At 67.3% G+C, this 20,037-nt stretch overlaps 4 protein-coding genes across 6 annotated transcripts; 2 read left to right on the forward strand and 2 right to left on the reverse strand.

Moving 5' to 3' along the window:
- The first annotated feature begins 6,444 nt into the window (after positions 1 to 6,444).
- Positions 6,445 to 8,603, forward strand: BCAP31 (B cell receptor associated protein 31). The gene is made up of 8 exons (XM_065653342.1): positions 6,445 to 6,504; positions 6,623 to 6,720; positions 6,796 to 6,896; positions 7,196 to 7,337; positions 7,406 to 7,541; positions 7,623 to 7,731; positions 7,814 to 7,914; positions 8,277 to 8,603. Exons 2-8 carry the CDS (start codon positions 6,629 to 6,631, stop codon positions 8,313 to 8,315), a joined length of 720 nt encoding a protein of 239 aa, XP_065509414.1. The 5' UTR covers positions 6,445 to 6,504; positions 6,623 to 6,628; the 3' UTR covers positions 8,316 to 8,603.
- A 2-nt stretch (positions 8,604 to 8,605) lies between these two features.
- TAFAZZIN (tafazzin, phospholipid-lysophospholipid transacylase) lies at positions 8,606 to 11,093 on the reverse strand. 3 transcript variants are annotated; one of them, XM_065653339.1, is made up of 10 exons: positions 10,745 to 11,093; positions 10,538 to 10,666; positions 10,297 to 10,342; positions 10,142 to 10,227; positions 9,840 to 9,920; positions 9,548 to 9,589; positions 9,401 to 9,463; positions 9,247 to 9,299; positions 8,970 to 9,047; positions 8,606 to 8,878 (listed from the first exon to the last, which is right to left on the reverse strand). In XM_065653339.1, exons 1-10 carry the CDS (start codon positions 10,851 to 10,853, stop codon positions 8,789 to 8,791), a joined length of 777 nt encoding a protein of 258 aa, XP_065509411.1. In that variant the 5' UTR covers positions 10,854 to 11,093; the 3' UTR covers positions 8,606 to 8,788. The 3 variants fall into 3 exon arrangements, with proteins under 3 accessions (XP_065509411.1, XP_065509412.1, XP_065509413.1); XM_065653340.1 differs by lacking the exon at positions 10,538 to 10,666; XM_065653341.1 differs by lacking the exon at positions 10,142 to 10,227.
- Positions 11,094 to 11,245: 152 nt separating this feature from the next.
- Positions 11,246 to 15,599, forward strand: WDR13 (WD repeat domain 13). Its single transcript, XM_065653343.1, has 10 exons — positions 11,246 to 11,377; positions 11,454 to 11,521; positions 12,540 to 12,786; positions 13,079 to 13,173; positions 13,248 to 13,375; positions 13,444 to 13,751; positions 14,119 to 14,299; positions 14,368 to 14,509; positions 14,583 to 14,713; positions 15,043 to 15,599. The coding sequence occupies exons 2-10, from the start codon at positions 11,481 to 11,483 to the stop codon at positions 15,225 to 15,227; spliced, it is 1,458 nt and encodes a 485-aa protein (XP_065509415.1). The 5' UTR covers positions 11,246 to 11,377; positions 11,454 to 11,480; the 3' UTR covers positions 15,228 to 15,599.
- On the reverse strand, positions 15,287 to 18,019 carry SUV39H1 (SUV39H1 histone lysine methyltransferase). The gene is made up of 6 exons (XM_065653344.1): positions 17,971 to 18,019; positions 17,626 to 17,771; positions 16,536 to 17,192; positions 16,312 to 16,458; positions 15,822 to 15,951; positions 15,287 to 15,426 (listed from the first exon to the last, which is right to left on the reverse strand). Exons 1-6 carry the CDS (start codon positions 17,987 to 17,989, stop codon positions 15,287 to 15,289), a joined length of 1,239 nt encoding a protein of 412 aa, XP_065509416.1. The 5' UTR covers positions 17,990 to 18,019.
- Between the last annotated feature and the right edge of the window lie 2,018 nt (positions 18,020 to 20,037).

Below are 20,037 nucleotides of genomic sequence, written 5' to 3' on the forward strand. Positions count from 1 at the left end.
CGGGCTCTGTCAGATTTTGTCGGGCTTTGACAGACTCTGTCAAGCTCTATCGGACTTTGCTGGGCTCTGTCGGGCTTGGTCGGGCGCTGTTGGGATATGTTGAGTTCTGTAAGGTTCTGTTGGGGTCTGTCGGGGTTTGTCAAGCCCTGTCGAGCTCTGTCGTGCTCTTTCAAGTTTTGTGTGGCCCTGTCAGGCTCTGTCGGCCCTTGTCAGGCTCTGTCGGCCCTTGTCGGGCTCTGTCGGGATCTGTCGGGCTCTACCAGGCCCTGTCGGGCCCGGGGGCGTGGCCTCCAAGATGGGGGCGTGGTCTCTTAACTGGGGGCGTGGTCTCCAAGATGGGGGCGTGGTTTCTGAGCAGGGGCTCGGTCCGGGTTCCCCCCTGGGTCCTAGAGCCCCCCCAGCCCCGGGGACCGGGTCAACCCTCAGGAGGCGGGAGGGAGAACCCACTTACTCCCATTTGGGGGTGCACAAAAAGGGGGGGCAGGTGATGGTCTGACACCAGCCCGGGGGCATTGGGGGCTCCTTGCGGGGGGTCACGGCAGCTCCTGGGTACCGGGGAAGGGGCCGAGGGGTCCCCACGGCACTTGGGGGGTGTTGTGGTTGAGACGGACAAACGACATAGACCAAGTTCTTCCAGGATGAAAGCAGTAGATGCCATTTATTGCCACAAGTGCATTTTTATACAGTTTTACCAATTCGTTGTGTCTCTTCACTATTGGTTACGAGTTACAGCAATAACATCTCATTGGCTAATTTTGCTATCATCAATGTTACCCTTCTACTCCCTGCTCTCTCACGGGTACACCTGGATATCTCCGGATACTCCTTTCCTCCATCTTTCTCGCGGGTAGCCCTTAATATCTTCCAGGCTGATCTCTGTTCCCACGCTCTCCATCAGGGAATCCACGGACCCGCCATAGACCCCCACAGGGGGGCTCTGCAGGTGACACCCCCACTGGGATCCAGGCGCCTTCGTGATTCCCAGGGGGGTCCCCTCGGTGTCCTGGGGGAGGATCTCTGGGGGTCCCCTCAGGGTCCCCAGGGGGTCCCCACTGTGTCCTTGGCTCCCATGCAGGGGGGTCCCCCCGGCCCCGCCCCCGGCCCCGCCCCCCGGCCCCTCCCGTAGAGCAGCAACAGCCGTAAAATCCATCACTTTAATACAATGGGAGGCCCAAGGGGTGACCCCCCCAAGACAAAACCGGGGGCCCCATGGCTCCCCCAGTCCCACACACCCCGGGGAGGGCAACGGGAAATAAATAGGAGAGGAGGGGACCCAAGGGCAAAGGGGGGGGGGGTTGGGGGTCACCAAGCACAGGGTGCCGGGGGGGCCAGGGGTCCCCGAGGTGCCATGGGGGAGGTCTCGGGGGGGCTCACGGTGGCTCTTGAGCATGTGGAACTCGAGGCCCTGGGGGGTCCGGAAGCGACAGGGGCAGCGGGGGCAGGGAGGGGGCCCCCACCCCCCCATGGCACCGCACGTGCCACGTCAGGGACAGCACAGCTGGCACCCGGGGGGACAGGGGGTCGGGGCGCCACTGCCGTATGGAAGCCACTGCTTCCTTCAGAAACGCTAGAGCTGCGTGTACAGACACAAGACGTTCATCCTAACCCCTGCTGGGTACCCTGAGTACCAGACCCGGGAGGGGAGATTATACCAGCAGCGTGATATACAGCAGCACAGACCAAAACACAACGCTCCGCTTTCATTGCAGCTTTATCGGGCTCTGTTGGGCTCTGTCGGGCTCTGTCGGGCTCTGTCAGGCTCTGTCGGGCTCTGTTGGGCTCTGTCGGGCTCTGTCGGGCTCTGTCGGGCTCTGTCAGGCTCTGTCGGGCTCTGTTGGGCTCTGTCAGGCTCTGTTGGGCTCTGTTGGGCTCTGTTGGGCTCTGTCAGGCTCTGTTGGGCTCTGTCAGGCTCTATTGGGCTCTGTCAGGCTCTGTCAGGCCCTGTCGGGCTCTGTCAGGCTCTATTGGGCTCTGTCAGGCTCTGTCAGGCCCTGTCGGGCTCTGTCAGGCTCTGTTGGGCTCTGTCGGGCTCTGTCGGGCTCTGTTGGGCTCTGTCGGGCTCTGTCGGGCTCTGTCGGGCTCTATTGGGCTCTATTGGGCTCTGTCGGGCTCTGTTGGGCTCTGTCAGGCTCTGTCAGGCTCTGTCGGGCTCTGTTGGGCTCTATTGGGCTCTGTTGGGCTCTGTCGGGCTCTGTCGGGCTCTGTCGGGCTCTGTCGGGCTCTATTGGGCTCTATTGGGCTCTGTCGGGCTCTGTCAGGCTCTATTGGGCTCTGTTGGGCTCTGTCGGGCTCTGTCAGGCTCTGTTGGGCTCTGTCAGGCTCTGTTGGGCTCTGTCAGGCTCTGTCGGGCTCTGTCAGGCTCTGTTGGGCTCTGTCAGGCTCTGTCGGGCTCTGTCGGGCTCTGTCGGGCTCTGTCAGGCTCTGTTGGGCTCTGTCGGGCTCTGTCGGGCTCTGTCAGGCTCTGTCGGGCTCTGTCGGGCTCTGTTGGGCTCTGTCAGGCTCTGTTGGGCTCTGTCAGGCTCTGTCGGGCTCTGTCGGGCTCTGTCGGGCTCTGTCAGGATCTGTCGGGCTCTGTCGGGCTCTGTCGGGCTCTGTCGGGCTCTGTCGGGCTCTATTGGGCTCTGTCGGGCTCTGTCGGGCTCTATTGGGCTCTGTCGGGCTCTGTCGGGCTCTGTCGGGCTCTATTGGGCTCTGTCGGGCTCTGTCGGGCTCTGTCGGGCTCTACTGGGCTCTGTTGGGCTCTGTCGGGCTCTGTCGGGCTCTGTCGGGCTCTACTGGGCTCTGTCGGGCTCTGTTGGGCTCTGTCGGGCTCTACTGGGCTCTATTGGGCTCTATTGGGCTCTGTCGGGCTCTGTCGCGCAATGTCGGGCTCTGTCGGGCTCTGTCGGGCTCTGTCGGGCTCTACTGGGCTCTGTCGGGCTCTGTTGGGCTCTGTCAGGCTCTGTCGGGCTCTGTCAGGCTCTGTTGGGCTCTCTCAGGCTCTGTCGGGCTCTACTGGGCTCTGTCGGGCTCTGTCGGGCTCTGTCGGGCTCTACTGGGCTCTGTCGGGCCCTGTCGGGCTCTGTCGGGCTCTGTCGGGCTCTGTCGGGCTCTGTTGGGCTCTGTCGGGCTCTGTCGGGCTCTACTGGGCTCTGTCGGGCTCTGTTGGGCTCTGTCGGGCTCTGTCGGGCTCTGTCGGGCTCTCCTGGGCTCTGTCGGGCTCTGTCGGGCTCTGTCGGGCTCTACTGGGCTCTGTCGGGCTCTACTGGGCTCTGTCGGGCTCTGTCGGGCTCTGTCGGGCTCTGTCGGGCTCTACTGGGCTCTGTCGGGCCCTGTCGGGCTCTGTCGGGCTCTGTTGGGCTCTGTCGGGCTCTGTCGGGCTCTGTCGGGCCCTGTCGGGCTCTGTCGGGCCCTGTCGGGCTCTGTCGGGCTCTGTCGGGCTCTGTTGGGCTCTGTCGGGCTCTGTTGGGCTCTGTCGGGCTCTGTCGGGCCCTGTTGGGCTCTGTCAGGCTCTGTTGGGCTCTGTCGGGCTCTGTCGGGCTCTGTCGGGCTCTGTCGGGCTGTGTTGGGCTCTATTGGGCTCTGTCGGGCTCTGTCGGGCTCTGTTGGGCTCTGTCGGGCTCTGTTGGGCTCTGTCGGGCTCTGTTGGGCTCTGTCGGGCTCTGTTGGGCTGTGTTGGGCTCTGTCGGGCTGTGTTGGGCTCTATTGGGCTCTGTCGGGCTCTGTCGGGCTCTGTCGGGCTCTGTCAGGCTCTGTCGGGCTCTGTCGGGCTCTGTCGGGCTCTGTTGGGCTCTGTCGGGCTCTGTCGGGCTCTGTCGGGCTCTGTCGAGCTCTGTTGGGCTCTATTGGGCTCTGTCGGGCTCTGTCAGGATCTGTCAGGCTCTATTGGGCTCTGTTGGGCTCTATTGGGCTCTGTTGGGCTCTGTCGGGCTCTGTCGGGCTCTGTCGGGCTCTGTCGGGCTCTGTCGGGCTCTGTCGGGCTGTGTTGGGCTCTATTGGGCTCTGTCGGGCTCTGTCGGGCTCTGTTGGGCTCTGTCGGGCTCTGTTGGGCTCTGTCGGGCTCTGTTGGGCTCTGTCGGGCTCTGTTGGGCTGTGTTGGGCTCTGTCGGGCTGTGTTGGGCTCTATTGGGCTCTGTCGGGCTCTGTCGGGCTCTGTCGGGCTCTGTCAGGCTCTGTCGGGCTCTGTCAGGCTCTGTCGGGCTCTGTTGGGCTCTGTCGGGCTCTGTCGGGCTCTGTCGGGCTCTGTCGAGCTCTGTTGGGCTCTATTGGGCTCTGTCGGGCTCTGTCAGGATCTGTCAGGCTCTATTGGGCTCTGTTGGGCTCTATTGGGCTCTGTCGGGCTCTGTTGGGCTCTGTCGGGCTCTGTCGGGCTCTGTCGGGCTCTGTTGGGCTCTGTCGGGCTCTACTGGGCTCTGTCGGGCTCTGTCGGGCTCTGTCAGGCTCTGTCGGGCTCTGTTGGGCTCTGTCGGGCTCTGTCGGGCTCTGTCGGGCTCTGTCGGGCTGTGTTGGGCTCTATTGGGCTCTGTCGGGCTCTGTCGGGCTCTGTTGGGCTCTGTCGGGCTCTGTTGGGCTCTGTCGGGCTCTGTTGGGCTCTGTCGGGCTCTGTTGGGCTGTGTTGGGCTCTGTCGGGCTGTGTTGGGCTCTATTGGGCTCTGTCGGGCTCTGTCGGGCTCTGTCGGGCTCTGTCAGGCTCTGTCGGGCTCTGTCAGGCTCTGTCGGGCTCTGTTGGGCTCTGTCGGGCTCTGTCGGGCTCTGTCGGGCTCTGTCGAGCTCTGTTGGGCTCTATTGGGCTCTGTCGGGCTCTGTCAGGATCTGTCAGGCTCTATTGGGCTCTGTTGGGCTCTATTGGGCTCTGTTGGGCTCTGTCGGGCTCTGTTGGGCTCTGTTGGGCTCTGTCGGGCTCTGTCAGGCTCTGTCGGGCTCTGTCGGGCTCTGTCGGGCTCTACTGGGCTCTACTGGGCTCTATTGGGCTCTGTCGGGCTCTGTCGCGCAATGTTGGGCTCTGTCGGGCTCTGTCAGGCTCTGTTGGGCTCTGTCAGTCTCTGTCGGGCTCTGTCGGGCTCTGTCGGGCTCTGTCGGGCTCTGTTGGGCTCTGTCGGGCTCTGTCGGGCTCTATTGGGCTCTGTCGGGCTCTGTCGGGCTCTGTCGGGCTCTGTCGGGCTCTGTTGGGCTCTGTCGGGCTCTGTCGGGCTCTGTCAGGCTCTGTCGGGCTCTATTGGCCTCTGTCGGGCTCTGTTGGGCTCTGTCGGGCTCTGTCGGGCTCTGTCGGGCTCTATTGGGCTCTGTCAGGCTCTGTCGGGCTCTGTCGGGCTCTGTCGGGCTCTATTGGGCTCTGTCAGGCTCTGTCAGGCTCTGTTGGGCTCTGTCAGGCTCTGTCGGGCTCTGTCGGGCTCTGTCAGGCTCTGTTGGGCTCTGTCAGGCTCTGTCGGGCTCTGTCGGGCTCTACTGGGCTCTATTGGGCTCTATTGGGCTCTGTCGGGCTCTGTCGCGCAATGTCGGGCTCTGTCGGGCTCTGTCGGGCTCTGTCGGGCTCTACTGGGCTCTGTCGGGCTCTGTCGGGCTCTGTCGGGATCTATTGGGCTCTGTCGGGCTCTGTTGGGCTCTGTCAGGCTCTGTTGGGCTCTGTCGGGCTCTGTTGGGCCCTGTCAGGCTCTGTCGGGCTCTGTCGGGCTCTGTCGGGCCCTGTCGGGCCCTGTCGGGCCCTGTCGGGCTCTGTCGGGCTCTGTCGGGCTCTGTCGGGCTCTGTTGGGCTCTGTCAGGCTCTGTCGGGCTCTGTCGGGCTCTGTCGGGCTCTACTGGGCTCTGTCGGGCTCTGTCGGGCTCTGTCAGGCTCTGTCAGGCTCTGTCGGGCTCTGTCGGGCTCTGTCGGGCTCTGTCGGGCTCTGTCGGGCTGTGTTGGGCTCTATTGGGCTCTGTCGGGCTCTGTCGGGCTCTGTTGGGCTCTGTCGGGCTCTGTTGGGCTCTGTCGGGCTCTGTCGGGCTGTGTTGGGCTCTATTGGGCTCTCTCGGGCTGTGTTGGGCTCTGTCGGGCTCTGTCGGGCTCTGTCGGGCTCTGTCGGGCTCTGTCGGGGGAGATGATGAGGGGGGTCCTGGGGAGACCTTTGGAGTCCTGGGTTACATTTTAGAAGAGATTCTTATGGAATCTAATTCCGCTTTGTCGTTCAGTCCTACCCGGAACGTACTCCTGGTAGACGTCAGGCAGTATCTGTGTTCTTGCTAGAAGTTTATTGTAACGCAATAGCATCTTAATTTTGTTATAGGAAATTTCAATACACAATTTTAATAATAATATAGTTATTGTATTTAATTTTCTATCTACATCCTAGAAAAACTAAGTTTAAATCCGTACGCAGCGCCATTGCAGATGCAGTCGCGGCAGAAAAGCGCAGGTGCCGCCATTTCCCTCACGGGGCGGGCACGGAACTACAGCTCCCGGCATGCTCCACTCGCGCGTGGGCGGGGCTTCCGCCCCAGGCGCGGCCTGCTTCCGGTCGGCGCTCCGTTCGGGGCCGCCGCTGCCAGGAAGTGAGAACGGGCGCGGCCGCTCGGGGGCCTGAGGCGGGGGGCAAATAGTGACCGAGCAGACGTGGGAGAGACACGGGGGCGTCCCCGCGGCCCCCAGCGTCCCGTGTCCCCCCCCCAGGCCGCCATGAGCCTGCAGTGGACGGCGGTCGCCACGTTCCTGTACGCGGAGGTTTTCCTGGTGCTGCTGCTCTGCGTGCCCTTCGTGTCGGCGGCCAGGTCGGGGCGGGGGCGGTGGGGGGGTCCGGGGGGGTCCGGGGGTCCCCGGTGTCCCCAACCTCCGTTCCCCCGCAGATGGCAGCGGATCTTCCGCTCGCGGCTGGTGGGCCTGGCCGTGTCCTACGGGAACACCGCGTTCATCGTGCTCATCGCCGTCCTGGTGCTGCTGCTGCTCGGTGGGTGGGGGGGTCGGGTTAAGCCCCGCTTTACCCCCGGTTTCACCCCCAGTTTAACCATGTCCCGCCCCCGGGTTTAATCCCCATTTTAACTGTGTCCACCCCAGTTTAACCATGTCATCCCCCGTTTTGATCGTGTCACCCAGTTTGATCCCCACCCCCAGACACATTCTGCAATGGGTATGGGGCTAGTTTAACCCCTGGTTTTACCATGTCTCTCCCAGTTTAACTGTGTCCCCCCAACACGCATTCCACAAGATGCACCGGTACAGGTCCAGTTTAACCATGTCCCCCCCCAGATGCATTCCGCGAGACACACCGCTACAGCTCCCCAGAGCGCTCGGCCCTGCAGAGCCCCGGCGCCATCGAGCATTTCCACATGAAGCTGTTCCGTGCCCAGCGCAACCTCTATGTGGCCGGGTTCTCGCTGCTGCTGTCCTTGTGAGCCGGGGGGGGTCCAGGGGGGCTCTGGGGGCACCCCCCATCCCGCTGACCCCCTCATCCCACAGCCTCCTGCGCCGGCTGGTGACGCTGATCTCACAGCAGGCCGTGCTGGGTGCCGCCAGCGAGGCCTTTCGCAAGCAGGCCGAGGGCGCCAGCCGCGCCGCGAAGCGCTATATGGAGGACAACGACGCGCTCAGGAAGGTACCACGGGGGGCGACACGGTGCCGGGGGTCTCGGGGGCAGCTGGGGACGCTGACGTGTCCCCCCCATGTCCCCCTGCAGCAGCTGCAGGATGGGGGGGGTGACAATGCGACGCCGTCCCCCGAGGAGAACGAGTCACTGAAGGCGAAGGTGGAGAAGCTGAAGGAGGAGCTGGCAGCCAGCAAGCGCAGTATGGGGGGGGTTGGGGGAGGCGGCGGGGGGTTGGGGGGGTTTTGGGGTGTCCCTGACCCCCCCGCCCCGTCCCCCTGCAGCTCTGGAGAAGGCTGAGAACGAGGTACAAGCAATGCGGCGCCAGGCAGAGGGGCTGACGCGCGAGTACGACCGGCTGCTGGAGCAGCATGCGCGCCTGCAGGTGAGCACAGAACGCACCCAGACAGCCCCGAAAACACCCCAAAACCACCCCCAACATATCCTCAGCCAACGCGCCTGCAGGTGAGCCCAAAAGCAGCCCCAAACACATCCCCAGAGCCCCAAAACCACCCCAGGAGCCCCCTAAAATACCCCAGACAGCACACCTGCAGGTACAGCACGGTCTGACCCCCAAAACCTCCCCAGACCTCCCCTAAAACACTCCCCCAACCCCAACAGCACTCACACCTGTAAGTACAGGAGGTGACCCCCAGACACCCCCAGATCTGCCCCAAAACAGCCCCCACCCCCAGGCAGCCTAGCTGCAGGCACGGGGGAGTCTGACTCCCCTAAACCACCTCGCAGGCAGCACACGACGGCCCCAGGGACAAGAAGGAGGAGTGAAAGACCAGGCCCCACCCCCCGGGCCAACCACGCCCAGCGGACCAGGCCCCGGGCCACACCCCTGCACCCCCGGCCTCGGGGTAGGGGGCAGGATTTGGTACAGGGTGGTTTTGGGGACCCGCCCCCCCAGCCACCCCGCAAAGTTTGGAGACCCCGAGCTCTGGGGGTGAGGAGGGCTGAGCCCCTTTCCTGGGGGTCCCAGCCCCCCATTTCTGGGGCGCTGAGACTCCCTGTCCCTGTCCCCGCCCCCCATCTTCTGTTTCAATAAACACAGCTCCCCCAAAGCCAGCTGAGGCTCCACCCCATTTATTGGCACCATGGCGGGGGGGCGCACTATGGGGCTGCTCATCTGTCAGTCCATCCGTATGTCTGTGTGCGGGGCCATCCCGCTACAGGGCAGAGCCCCCCCCATCTCTGCATCCATGGGGCAGAGCCCTGCACACTATGGGGCAGGGTGCAGAGTGCCCCACGCGCTATGGGGCGGGGTGCAGGGCCCGGGCTTGGTCCCGCAGCGCCTCAAATTCCCTCTGCACAAAATCGGTGAGAGCCTTTCGCATCTCCACCTGGGGGACAGTGAGCAGGGGCTGGAGCCGTGGGGCGGGGGGATGGGACCCCCGGAGCCGTGGGGTGCAGCCACTGCCCCCAAGTACTCACCGGGGACGAGCCCTCGGCACGGAGCCGCTCCAGGAGAGGCCGGACGCTGAACGGGCGCCCCACGACCACCGTGATGCACTGGGGACGGTGTGAGTGCTCCACAGCCTGCCCCACAGACCCCCACAGCCTGCCCCATGGCCCCCCATAGCCCCACAGCCACTACAATGCGCTGGGGACGGTATCGGTGCCCCACAGCCCCCATAACCCCACAGTGTGCCTCATGGCCCCACACCCTGCTCCACAGCCACCCCGGCACCCCAAAGCCCCCAGGACTCACCTGCCCCACACGGGGCACGTAGGGGCGGGTGTTTGGCAGCACGTCGCTCATGCCTGGGGGGGCAGCAGGGACCTGCACGGGGGGACCTGCCCCATGGCAGGACTCTGCCCCACGGGGGGACCCCCCCAGCCCCATGCCCCCCAGCCCCACTCACCCCCATGCCACAGCGGCAGGATGATGGGGTCCAGGCGACACTCGGCCAAGAGCCGCCCGATGCCTGTGGGAGGGCACAAAGTGAGGGTTTGGGGGGCCGGGCAGCCCTTGGGTGTTGAGGGGGGTTTGGGGGGCACTCTGATCTCACCCCACTTGAAGCGCACGAACTCCTGCCCCATGTTCACTTTGCCTGTTGGGACACAGGACCATGGTGGGGGGCGCACAGGAGCCCCCCGGTGCTCCCAGTCACCCCTGATCAGCCCCCCCAGTTCTCCCAGTGCCCCCACTCCCCATAGATCACATAAGTCCCATTCCCAGTTACTCAAATCCCTCCCAGTTCACATAGACCCCCACAAGCCCCGTTTCCAGCTCCCCCAGTGCCCGTAGACCCCACAAGCCCCATTCCCAGTCCCCCCCAGTGTTCCCAGATCCTCCAGTACCCTCGGGAAAGACGTGCACCCACTCCCCCTGGTTGAGCCGCTCCAGTACAAAGTCCATCCCACGCTGGTACACGCCGTCCCCTGCATGCACCGGTTCAGCTGCAGCACAGACTACGACGGGCCCAGCACAGACTGGGAACAGCCCAGTCCAGCCTGGGAGCCCCCAAACAAGCTGGGCCAGACCCACTGGCCTCCCAGTGCCCCCAAGCCCCTCCCAGTAGCCCCCAGTGCCTCCCAGTCCCCCCAATATCCCCAAATTCCTCCCAGTTGCTCCCCACTCCCCCCAGTGCCCCCAGTCACACCGCGGCAGACGGGGACGCAGCGGCCAAGGCTGAAGAACCGCGAGTGCAGCTCCCGCGTGAAGCAAATGTCAGCAGCCGTGGGGGTCCTGGGGGGCCGGGGAGGGTCAGAGGGTGGAGGCGGCTCCCCCGGGTCCCCCCGCCCGACCCCCCCTCACCAGCGCATTTTGTGGGGGCTCCAGATGTGCCGCAGCTTCAGGGAACCTGGGGGGATGAGAAAGAATTGAGGGAGCTATAGCAGCAGCCCAGACACACAGAAATGACCCACTAGCACCTCTGCAACCCCCAACATGCCCCCAGGACCCTCCAGCACCCTTAGAAACACCCCAGTGCCCCTGGAACCCCCAAACTCCCACCCAGCGCCCCTGGAACCCCTCAGCACCCCCGGGTCCCCCGTACCCCAGAGGTGTGGGTCGTCCATGCAGGACTGGTGGTTGGCCAGGGTGAGCAGGGGGGTGCGCGGCCCCCGCCGCTCCACCAGCTCGTGCAGAACCTCCGCGTTGTGCACGCGCAGCCGGTTCAGGCACCCTGGGGGGAGGGTGGGGTCAGCAAAGGGGAGAGACCCCCCCGGTGCCCTCCAAACCCCGCCCCACCCCGGTCACTCACGGGTCCACAGGCAGCTGTAAGTGCCCACCAGGCCCGTGACCAGCCCGCTCGCCAGGACCCAGCGCAGCGGCGGCCCCGCGGGGAACGGCCACCTCACGGCCAGCGGCATCGTGCCATGGCGGGGCCCGGGGCGGAGCCTGGGGGGGACTCGGGGGGCTCGGGGTGTCCCGGGGATCACCGGCGCCCGGCCCGCAGCCCCCGGCCCACCAGCGGCCCTGCCGTAAACCGCGTGTCGCAAAGGTCGTGCCGCTGTCAAGCGAGACGTCCTTCTGCTCTTCCCCCGCCCACTCGCTGTCGCAAACGCGGCGGGCCGGAGGACCGAGAGCAGGCGAGCGCCGCCGAGCAGAGGGACTGGTAATGAAGGAAAGCTAGCAACACCCCTGCACCATAGATAAACGCGCACGCCCCGCCCCCTTCGCGAACGCCGCCAATCCCCGGCCGGCACCGCCCCTTACGGGCGGGCAGGGCCCCGCCCACCGCCGTGCGCCGTCGCCAGGGCGACGCCCGGTGCCATCTTGTCCGGGGGCGGCGGCCGCCGCCATCTCGGAGGGGCCGGTCCCGGCCCGTCCCAGTCCCGGCCCTTCCCGGCACCGCCCGGCCCCGCGGGACACGGAGGTGGAGCGGGACGGGCAGGTAGCGCCCCCGGCCCCGCCCCGGCCCGGCTGACAGCGGCCACGGGCGCGCTGGCCTCACCCCGCTCCCCGCGCAGGGTCCCCCCGGCGCGGCCGCCGCCGCCATGGCCGCCGTGTGGCAGCAGGTGCTCGCCGTGGATGCCCGGTGAGCCCGGGGGGGACACCTGAGCCCGGGGCTCTCCGGGGCGGGGGGGCGACCGCGGCCTGTCCGGGGGACACCGGGGCCGTTTGGGGGAGACACACCCCGATCCCCAGGGACCTTTACGGGGGGGACGCCGCGATGCCCAGGGACCTTTTCGGGGGGGGACACACTCCGATCCCCAGGGACCTTTTCGGGGGGGGACACACCCCGATCCCCAGGGACCTTTACGGGGGGGGGCACCCCGATCCCCAGGGACCTTTATGGGGGGGGCACCCCGATCCCCAGGGACCTTTTCGGGGGGGGGACACCCCGATGCCCAGGGACCATTACGGGGGGGATGCCGCGATGCCCAGGGACCTTTTCGGGGGGGGACACACTCCGATCCCCAGGGACCTTTTCGGGGGGGGCCACCCCGATCCCCAGGGACCTTTATGGGGGGGGGACACCCCGATGCCCAGGGACCTTTTCGGGGGGGACACCCCGATCCCCAGGGACCTTTATGGGGGGGGGACACCCCGATCCCCAGGGACCTTTTCGGGGGGGACACCCCGATGCCCAGGGACCTTTACGGGGGGGACACCCCGATCCCCAGGGACCTTTTCGGGGGGGGGGACACCCCGATCCCCAGGGACCTTTATGGGGGGGATGCCGCGATGCCCAGGGACCTTTTCGGGGCGGGGGGACACCCCGATCCCCAGGGACCTTTTCGGGGGGGGGACACCCCGATCCCCAGGGACCTTTACGGGGGGGACGCCGCGATGCCCAGGGACCTTTATGGGGGGGGCCACCCCGATCCCCGGGTCCGTTTTCAGGAGTGGGGGCCGAACCTGCCCCCGTCCCTCCAGCACACGGGTTCATCTGCTACCCCCACCGCGGTGTCCCCATGTCCTCCCTGCCCTGAGCTGTGACCCCTCCTGTGACCCCTGTGTACCTGCAGCTGTGTCCCCCATGTCCCCCCCAGCTGTGATCCTCGTGTCTGCCCCGTGACCCCCCCAGTGACCCCCCTGACCCCGTGCCCCAGGTACGCCGCGTACCGCACGCCGCGCTGGCCGCAGTTCCGCACGCAGTACGTGCGGCGGCGCAGCCAGCTGCTGCGGGAGCAGGCGCAGGGGGTGAGCCCGGCCGGGGGGGACACGCGGCGCTGGTACCTGCGGGTGCGCGGGCGGCTGCTGGCCCAGCGCTACGGGGCCCTGTCGGAGCAGAGCAGCGGGCGAGCGCACAGCAGCAGCGCCCTGCGCGCCAGCCGCACCACGCTGGACCGCATGGAGGTGCGGGGAGACCTGCTGGGGGGGTGTGAGTCTTTCTGGGGGGGGTTGAGTCCTTCTAGGGGGGAGACAGACCTTCTGGGGGGCTGCAAGTCCTTCGGGGAGGGCAGCAAGTCCTCCTCAGGGGCTGTGAGCCCTTTTTGGGGGGGCTGCCATCCCTTCCTGGGGGGGTGCACAGCCACAGCAACCTTTCTGGGAGTGCAGCACCCGTCTGCGGGGGCTGTGGGGTCTCAGCCCCTGTTTTGGGGTGTTGGGTGTCCTGGGCACGCCCCCCCGAGCTGTGTTCCCCCCCCAGGACTTCGAGGAGGACCCACGGGGGACCCGTGGACACCGGCGGTCCCTGAGCCGCGGCTCCCACGCTGGGGGGGCCCGGGGGGGCCCTGATGAGCGGTGAGCACTGGGAGGGCACTGGGGGCCTCAGGGCTCTGGTGTCGCAATGCTGACCCCCCCGCCCCGCCCCGCAGCCCCCCCGGGGTGGTGCCCACGCCGCTGGCTGAGGCCAGTCGGGCCATGGCCGGGGACACAACGCTGAGCGAGAACTACGCATTCACCGGCGTGTTCCACGTCTTCGACCAGCACATGGACAATGCTGGTATGGGGGTCCCGGGGGGGTCTGGGGGGCTCTAGCGGGCTGGCGTCCCCCGCTGACCCCCCCGGCAGTCCCCAAGGTGCAGTTTGCGCACGACGAGCGGCACTTGCTGGCGTGCTGCTCGCTGGACGGCACCATCTCAGTGTGCCGGCTGGCGCCGGGGCCGCCGGCCGTGCTGCGGGTGCTGCGGGGACACGCGGGCGGCGTCGCCGACTTCGCCTGGTCGCTCTCCAACGACGTGCTGGTGTCGGCGTCGCTGGATGGGACCCTGCGGCTCTGGGCGCCGGCCGACGGGCGCTGCATCCGCCGCGTCTGCGACCCCGACGGTGCCGCGCTGCTGTGTTGCGCCTTCCAGCCGCTCAACAACAACCTCACCGTGGTCAGTGCCGGGGCGGGACCCCCCGCGTCACCTTGGAACTGCCCACAGCCCCCAGGACACCCCTAATTTTCCCAGCACCCCTGATTGCCCCCAGGGCCCCCTTAAATCTTCCTGCGACCTTCTAATGGCCCCCGGAATCCCCTTGTGACCCCTAATTGCTTCTAGGACACCCCTAAATCCTTCCAGAATCTCCCTGGGACTCTCTAATTGCCCCCAGAATCCTCGTAAATCCCCTGATTGCCTCTAGGGCCCCTAAGTCTCCCCAGAATCCCCCTGGGAGCCCCCTGTGCCCCCTCAGCCCCATCCCACCCCTTGGGCAGCCCCCGGAGGACCCCATCCCGTGTCCCCAGCTGTGCCCTGTCCCCAGGTGGGCAGCGCCCGGCACATGGTGCGCGTGGTGAACATCTCCACGGGGAAGGCGGCTCGCGGCGGGGCCGGGCGGCTCCCTGGGCGGGTCCTGGCGCTTTGCTTCGACGCCCCCGGCCGCGTCCTCTGGGCCGGCGATGACTGTGGCTCCGTGTCCTCATTCCTCTGCGACCCCGGCACTGGTACAGGGGGCTCTGGGCGGGGGGCTCTGGGGGGCCGCGTGCCGTTAAGCCCCTGTTTTTCTCCCCAGGCCGGCTGACCAAGGCCTCGCGGGTGCTGGTCCAGGCCGGTGGCTCCATCACATCGCTGTCGGCCCGTGCCTGGGCCAGCCGAGAGGCGCCTGACCCCTCGCTGCTGGTGAATGCCTGTCCCGACCGCCTGCTGCTCTTCAGGTGGGGGGGCCGGAGGGCTCTGGGGGTCCGGGGAGCTCTGGGGGTCCCAGGGCTGATCCTGTCACATCCCCAGGGTGGTGGAGGAGGAGGGCTCGGGGGCGCCGGGGCTGCGGCTGCGGCGCAGCTTCCCCACGCGGCACCGCGAGCAGCCGGTGCGGAGCTGCTTCTGTCCACTCATGTCCTTCCGGCAGGGAGCCTGCGTAGGTACGTGGGGGGGCACAGAGAGCCTGCGTGGGGACACTGGGGACATGGGGGACACAGGGAGTCTGCGTGGGTACGTGGGGACATGGCGGGGCACAGAGGGACACAAGGTGCCTGTGTGGGGACATTAAGGACATGGGGGGCATGCGGTGCCCGCGGGGGTATATGGGGGACATCAGGGGGCACAGGGAGCCTGCACAGGGACACAGGACACCTGTGTGGGGAGCTGGGGGTCACCAAGGGTTTTGTGGGTACATGGGGGGGCCTGGGGCAGCTGCAGGAGGCCCCAGGTGGGGTCGATCCCACCCCCATCCCTGTCCCTGTCCCCGCAGTGACAGGCAGCGAGGATGCCTGCGTGCACTTTTTCGATGTGGGGCGCGCAGCGCGGGCCACGGTGAACACGCTGCAGGGCCATGGCGGGGCTGTGCTGGCCGTGGCCTTCAACTGCGACGAGAGCCTGCTGGCCTCCAGCGATGCCGCCGGCACTGTCATCGTGTGGCGCCGCCAGCACGCGTGACCCCCCCGCAGCCCCTTCCCCACGCACACACCAGCTGCGGTAACAAGCGTGTTTGCGGCTCAGAACAGGTACTTGCGGCAGGTGGCCGCCCCGCACTTGCACTCGATGCGGCTGCGGGCGCGGGGGGAGCCCCCCAGAGCCTCCCCTGCCAGCCCGAAGTTGGAGTCCATGCGGGTGCTCTCGGCGTCCACCGGGTCCACTGGGGGGTGGGAAACGGGGGTGAGGGGGGGGAGTGGTACAGCCTGACCTCCCCCCATAAACTACAGCAGTGGTACAGGCTGCACCCTCCAATAAACCATAGTAGTGGTACGGCCTAATTGTCCAGTACCACACAACAGTGGTACAGTGTGATCCCACAGAAACCACAGCAGTCGTACAGCCCGACCCCCACACAATAAACCACAGCGGTGGTACAGCCTGAGCGCCCCCGAAACCACAGAAGTGGTATAGTTTGACCCCCCCCCACCCCCCTGGTGAATCACAGCAGTGGGACAGCCCAATCCCCCTATACCACAAGTCAACGGTGCGGCCTGATCCCCACTATACCCCACGGCAGTGGGGCGGGTGTGGGCGCCGCGGGGCGGGCACGCGTACCGTGCATGTTGTAGTCGAAGGTGAGCTCCTCCCCAGCGCGGATGGGCCGCGTGGCGAACAGCGCGATGCGCGGCAGCCGCTGGTCCAGGTTCTCGATGAACACGTTGTAAACCTGCAGGTTCGGGTCGCACTGCGGCCCGGGTGGGGCTCAGGGGCGGGGCCGGGGAAAGCCACGCCCCTTGGGTGGGAGCAGGAGGAGCTCACACATTGGGCGGTGCTGCGTCAAGCTCCGCCTCCCAACCCGGGCCAAGCCCTGCCCCCTCCCACTGTGGGTAAAGAGGGTGTTCCCCAGTGGGCAGTGCTGCTGGAAGCCCCTCCCCTTCGGTGAGGCCCCTCCCACTCATGCCCAAGGAAGGGGATGTTTCCTCCAGTGGGTGGAGCTCCCACAAGCCACGCCCCCTCCAGGCCCCACCCACTGCCCCAGGGAGGCAGCTGCCCCCCCCCAGTGGGCAGGGCCCCCGCAGGCCCCGCCCCCAGCCCACCCACTCACGCTGTGGTTGACGAAGTGCGAGATGTTGCCGTAGTGCGCAGCGTCCACAGTGTACACATCCTCCACGTAGTCCAGGTCGAACAGGTACGTGGCCCCTTGCCGGTCGTACACCTGCCCGCGCCGCTCCGCTTCCTCCGACGTGATGATCTGTGCGGGTGGGGCAGGGCCGGGTCACGCCCACGCCCACGCCACGCCCCGCCCGCACCCCCGCCCCCTGCGCTCACCTCCCCCATGTACTCCATGACGAAGCTGTTCTTGCGGATGCGCTGCAGCGTGCGCACGCCCCAGCCGCGGCCGTCGCTGGTGCGGAAGATGCAGAGGTCGTAGCGGATGCCGCGCTGCACCACGCGGTTGGGGCAGTCGGCGCCGCAGCGACAGCGCGAGTTGCACTCGTAGATGGGCAGCCCGGCGCGGATCCGCACCTGCCCCGCCGCGTTGTATGCGAACCTGTTGCAGGAGGCGCCGGGGCAGCAGCCGCCCGCCGCCTCGGCCAGGCAGTCACGGCACTCGCAGCCCACGGCCACGGGCGTCAGCGACACGCCGGCGCCCACCTTGTACTCGTTGATGTAGACGAAGTCGCGGGGCGGCCCGTGCAGGTCCACCTCGTTCTCCACCACAATGCGGCCGCGGTGCCCGCGGGTGCTGTTGAGCAGCCGCTCCCAGCGCCGCAGCGCCCGCCGCTGCTCTGCCTTCTGCAGCAGGAAGGCGGCGGCGCGGGGCGGCAGCCCCCTGGGGCCGGGCCGCGCCGGCCCCCCCGGCACCCGCGCCAGGTCCTGGTGCAGCTGCCGCAGGAGCCCCTGGCACCGCAGGTTCCGCCGCGGCTCCCAGGTGCTGGCGGCCTGGGGGTACCCGCGCCACTTCACCAGGTAGAAGTCTTCGTCCTGGGCGGGGAGACACGGGGCCGGGGGAGGTCAGGGGGGCCCAGGACCTCCCAGGGACATTCAGGCTGATGCAGACCCCGGTGTCCAGGGTCGGGGGGCTCCTGGGGACAGACGGGCCCAGGCAGGGGTGTCCGGGCTGCTGGGGGGCGTCAGGGGCAGCACAGGACATCACAGGGGACGTTCAGGGTGGCACCCCCGCTGTCAGGGGTCAGGGATGGCTCCGGGGGGTGTCACAGGGCCTTCCAGGGGCGTTCGGGGTGACAGGGACGGCAGCGTCCCGGGGGCGTGAAGGAACTCGCGGGTCAGGGGACGCCCGGAGGGTGTCGGGGGGAGCCCGCGGAGCTTCCAGGGCGCGTTCAGGTGACACCGGGGGCCCCGCTTGGGGTCGCGGTTCCGGAGGGGGGTGGGCGGCTGCTCCGCGCCGCGCACTCACCCGCACGCGCTTGTAGTCGCACAGGAATTCCACCTCGAAGTCGCCGAGGTTGCGGCGGGTGACGCCGAGCGCGCGGCAGCGCAGCCGCTCCAGCCGGCAGAGCTGCTGCAGCCGCCACCAGGACGACAGGCAGCACACGGAGCAGCCTGCGGGCGGGGACGGGGGGACGGGGTCACGGGCGGCGGGAGGACCCCCCGGGCCGCCCCCCCCCCCCCCGCCGCCTCGCGCCGCCCCCGCCAACGGTCGCCCCGCGCGCGCGCCCCCTCAGAAAAAAACGGCGGGAAGCGGCGCGCGGCGCCCCGCAGCCGTTAAACCGCCGCTCCGCGCGTCCCGGCCCTCGCGCACCTTTTAAATTTTCCGCCATTTTCTGCCGCTGCCTTTTTTTTTTCTTTTTCCTTTTCCTCTTTTTTTTTTTTTTTTTTTTTCGCCACTTCCGCCTGGCTAGCAGCGCGCGGCGAGAGGCGGAGCCTCCCGCTTCCGCCCCGCTCCCATTGGTGGCGGCGGCGCCTCATTTGCATACCGGACACCGCCTCACACAGTGGCCCCAGGGGATCATGGGATATACTCCCCACGAACAGCCAAGGATCATGGGATATAGCCCCACCCACGCCAGCCCCGACGGATTATGGGATATATTCCCCCTACATAGCAAAGGGTCATGGGATATACCCCCCACATGGTAGCCCCAGGGGATCATGGGATATATTCCCTACGAAGAGCAAAGGATCATGGGATATAGCCCCACTCACGCCAGCCCTGGGGGATTACGGGATATATTCCCCCTACATAGCAAAGGATCACGGGATATAGCCTCCCACAGTAGCCCGAGGGGATTATGGGATATATCCCCCTATACCGCAAAGGGTAACGGGATATACTCCCCCACTCTCTTTCCCCAGAGGCTCGTGTGATGCCTCTCAAGGATAACAGGCTGCACACTTACTCGACGCACCAAGGGCTCATTACTCGTCAATAAGCAACAATGACTAATTAACGAGCGCAGCCATTCGTGTGTCTTTATTGGGCACTTGTGGGGGCCAGGAGGGGTGTTCGGGGGGGGGATCAGGAACAGGACAGCGTGCCCTAACCCTGGGGGTGTGACACGGTACGGGGGGGGTGGCTCAGTCGTCCCATTCGTCGTCATCGTCGTCCTCCTCACCCGGCTCGGCCTCGTCTGCGGACAGGGCGGGGTCAAGGGGTGGCTGGGCGGGGGTGCCCCCCCAGGGGTCGTGTGTCCTCCCCACGGTGTCCCCCACTCACCCGAGGAGTGGATGACTCGGCTGCGCTTCTGCATCACGTCCATCAGGGCCCCCACCAGCCCCCCAGCGCTCGGGCCACCACCCTCAGGGGCCTCAGGGGTCTGGAGGGGGCAAAGCGGGGGTCAGGGAGAGGGGACCCCCCCAAACAGCCCCTGTCACCGTGGCAACGTGTGCCCCCCTCCCATGCCAACCACAGGAGATCATGGGATTCTCCCCCCCCTGCCCTGCGACCCCTGACTGACCTTGTTGAGCGTCACCCCCTGGCGGATCTGGTCCAGCAGAGCCCCCCGGGCCGGGGGGGGCGCAGGGGCGGAGCCGCCGCCTCCGGGAGTGGGGGGGGGCGGGGGGGGCGGGGGAGGGGGCGGGGCCTCGGCAGCACCCGGAGGGGTAGAGCCGCGGGCAGGGGGCGGGGCCATGGGTCGAGAGGGCGGAACCACAGGGGGGCCACTGCGGGGGGGTGGGGGAGGACCCCCCGGTTGGGGGGGCAGCGGCCCCCCGCGGCTGTGGGGGGTCCCAGCAGGGGGGGGTGGGGTGGCCCCGCGGCTTGGCGGGGGAGGGGGACCTGGGAGGGGGGTAGAGAGAGAGACCTTAATTAGTGCATTAACAAGCAGGAGGGGGGTCTGCGGTGGTGTTGGGGGGCTCACCCTGTCCCATCTCTGCGCGCACGGCCTGCAGGCCCCCGCAGCCCTGGATGAAGTCGTGGATCAACCGCGAGGTCTCGGCATCGGCCAGCTGCGCTTCGCTGATCCCGGCACGGGCGAAGAGTGTCCGCAGCGCGGGGTCCAGCGCGGCCACCTGCGCCAGGGGGGGTCACGTCACCCCCGGGGTCACCGTCAGCCCCCTCTGGGGTCACCGTCACCCCCCGGGGTCACCCCGTGGCGGTGGAACGGGGGGGACGCGCAGGTGCCACCTACGTCAAAGCCATTGTTGGGGTCCCAGCCAATGTGCCCGACGTGCCTGGAGGGTGGGACACGAGGCTGAGGTTCTGCCCCACAATTGTGGGGCTGCCTGCCCCACGGCTGGACCCACACATGCCCCTCCCGCCTCACACGCACCCCCCAGACTCACTTGAAGCCGGAAGGGGCCCCGATGTCAGCCTTGGAGATCTTCTTGCGGCCCTTGCGCTGCTCCCCAGGCGCGGGGGCCGCCAGGG

This window comes from Caloenas nicobarica, chromosome 29 (assembly GCF_036013445.1).
Source record: "Caloenas nicobarica isolate bCalNic1 chromosome 29, bCalNic1.hap1, whole genome shotgun sequence".
In the NCBI taxonomy this organism is placed as follows: Eukaryota; Metazoa; Chordata; class Aves; order Columbiformes; family Columbidae; genus Caloenas; species Caloenas nicobarica.

Excerpts from the sequence above, each read along its gene's own strand:
- BCAP31 (XM_065653342.1), top strand. The coding sequence starts at position 6,629 with ATGAGCCTGCAGTGGACGGCGGTCGCCACGTTCCTGTACGCGGAGGTT. Across the intron at positions 6,897-7,195 it reads CCTGGTGCTGCTGCTGCTCG|ATGCATTCCGCGAGACACAC; the intron begins GTGGGTGGGGGG and ends GTCCCCCCCCAG. Across the intron at positions 7,338-7,405 it reads TTCTCGCTGCTGCTGTCCTT|CCTCCTGCGCCGGCTGGTGA; the intron begins GTGAGCCGGGGG and ends CTCATCCCACAG.
- TAFAZZIN (XM_065653339.1), bottom strand. The coding sequence starts at position 10,853 with ATGCCGCTGGCCGTGAGGTGGCCGTTCCCCGCGGGGCCGCCGCTGCGC. Across the intron at positions 10,228-10,296 it reads AGCCCCCACAAAATGCGCTG|GACCCCCACGGCTGCTGACA; the intron begins GTGAGGGGGGGT and ends CCGGCCCCCCAG. Across the intron at positions 8,879-8,969 it reads GTGCCGAGGGCTCGTCCCCG|GTGGAGATGCGAAAGGCTCT; the intron begins GTGAGTACTTGG and ends ACTGTCCCCCAG.
- WDR13 (XM_065653343.1), top strand. The coding sequence starts at position 11,481 with ATGGCCGCCGTGTGGCAGCAGGTGCTCGCCGTGGATGCCCG. Across the intron at positions 12,787-13,078 it reads CCACGCTGGACCGCATGGAG|GACTTCGAGGAGGACCCACG; the intron begins GTGCGGGGAGAC and ends TTCCCCCCCCAG. Across the intron at positions 13,174-13,247 it reads CGGGGGGGCCCTGATGAGCG|CCCCCCCGGGGTGGTGCCCA; the intron begins GTGAGCACTGGG and ends CCCGCCCCGCAG.
- SUV39H1 (XM_065653344.1), bottom strand. Across the intron at positions 15,952-16,311 it reads CGCACTTCGTCAACCACAGC|TGCGACCCGAACCTGCAGGT; the intron begins GTGAGTGGGTGG and ends CCCGGGCCGCAG. Across the intron at positions 15,427-15,821 it reads CTTCGACTACAACATGCACG|TGGACCCGGTGGACGCCGAG; the intron begins GTACGCGTGCCC and ends CCCACCCCCCAG.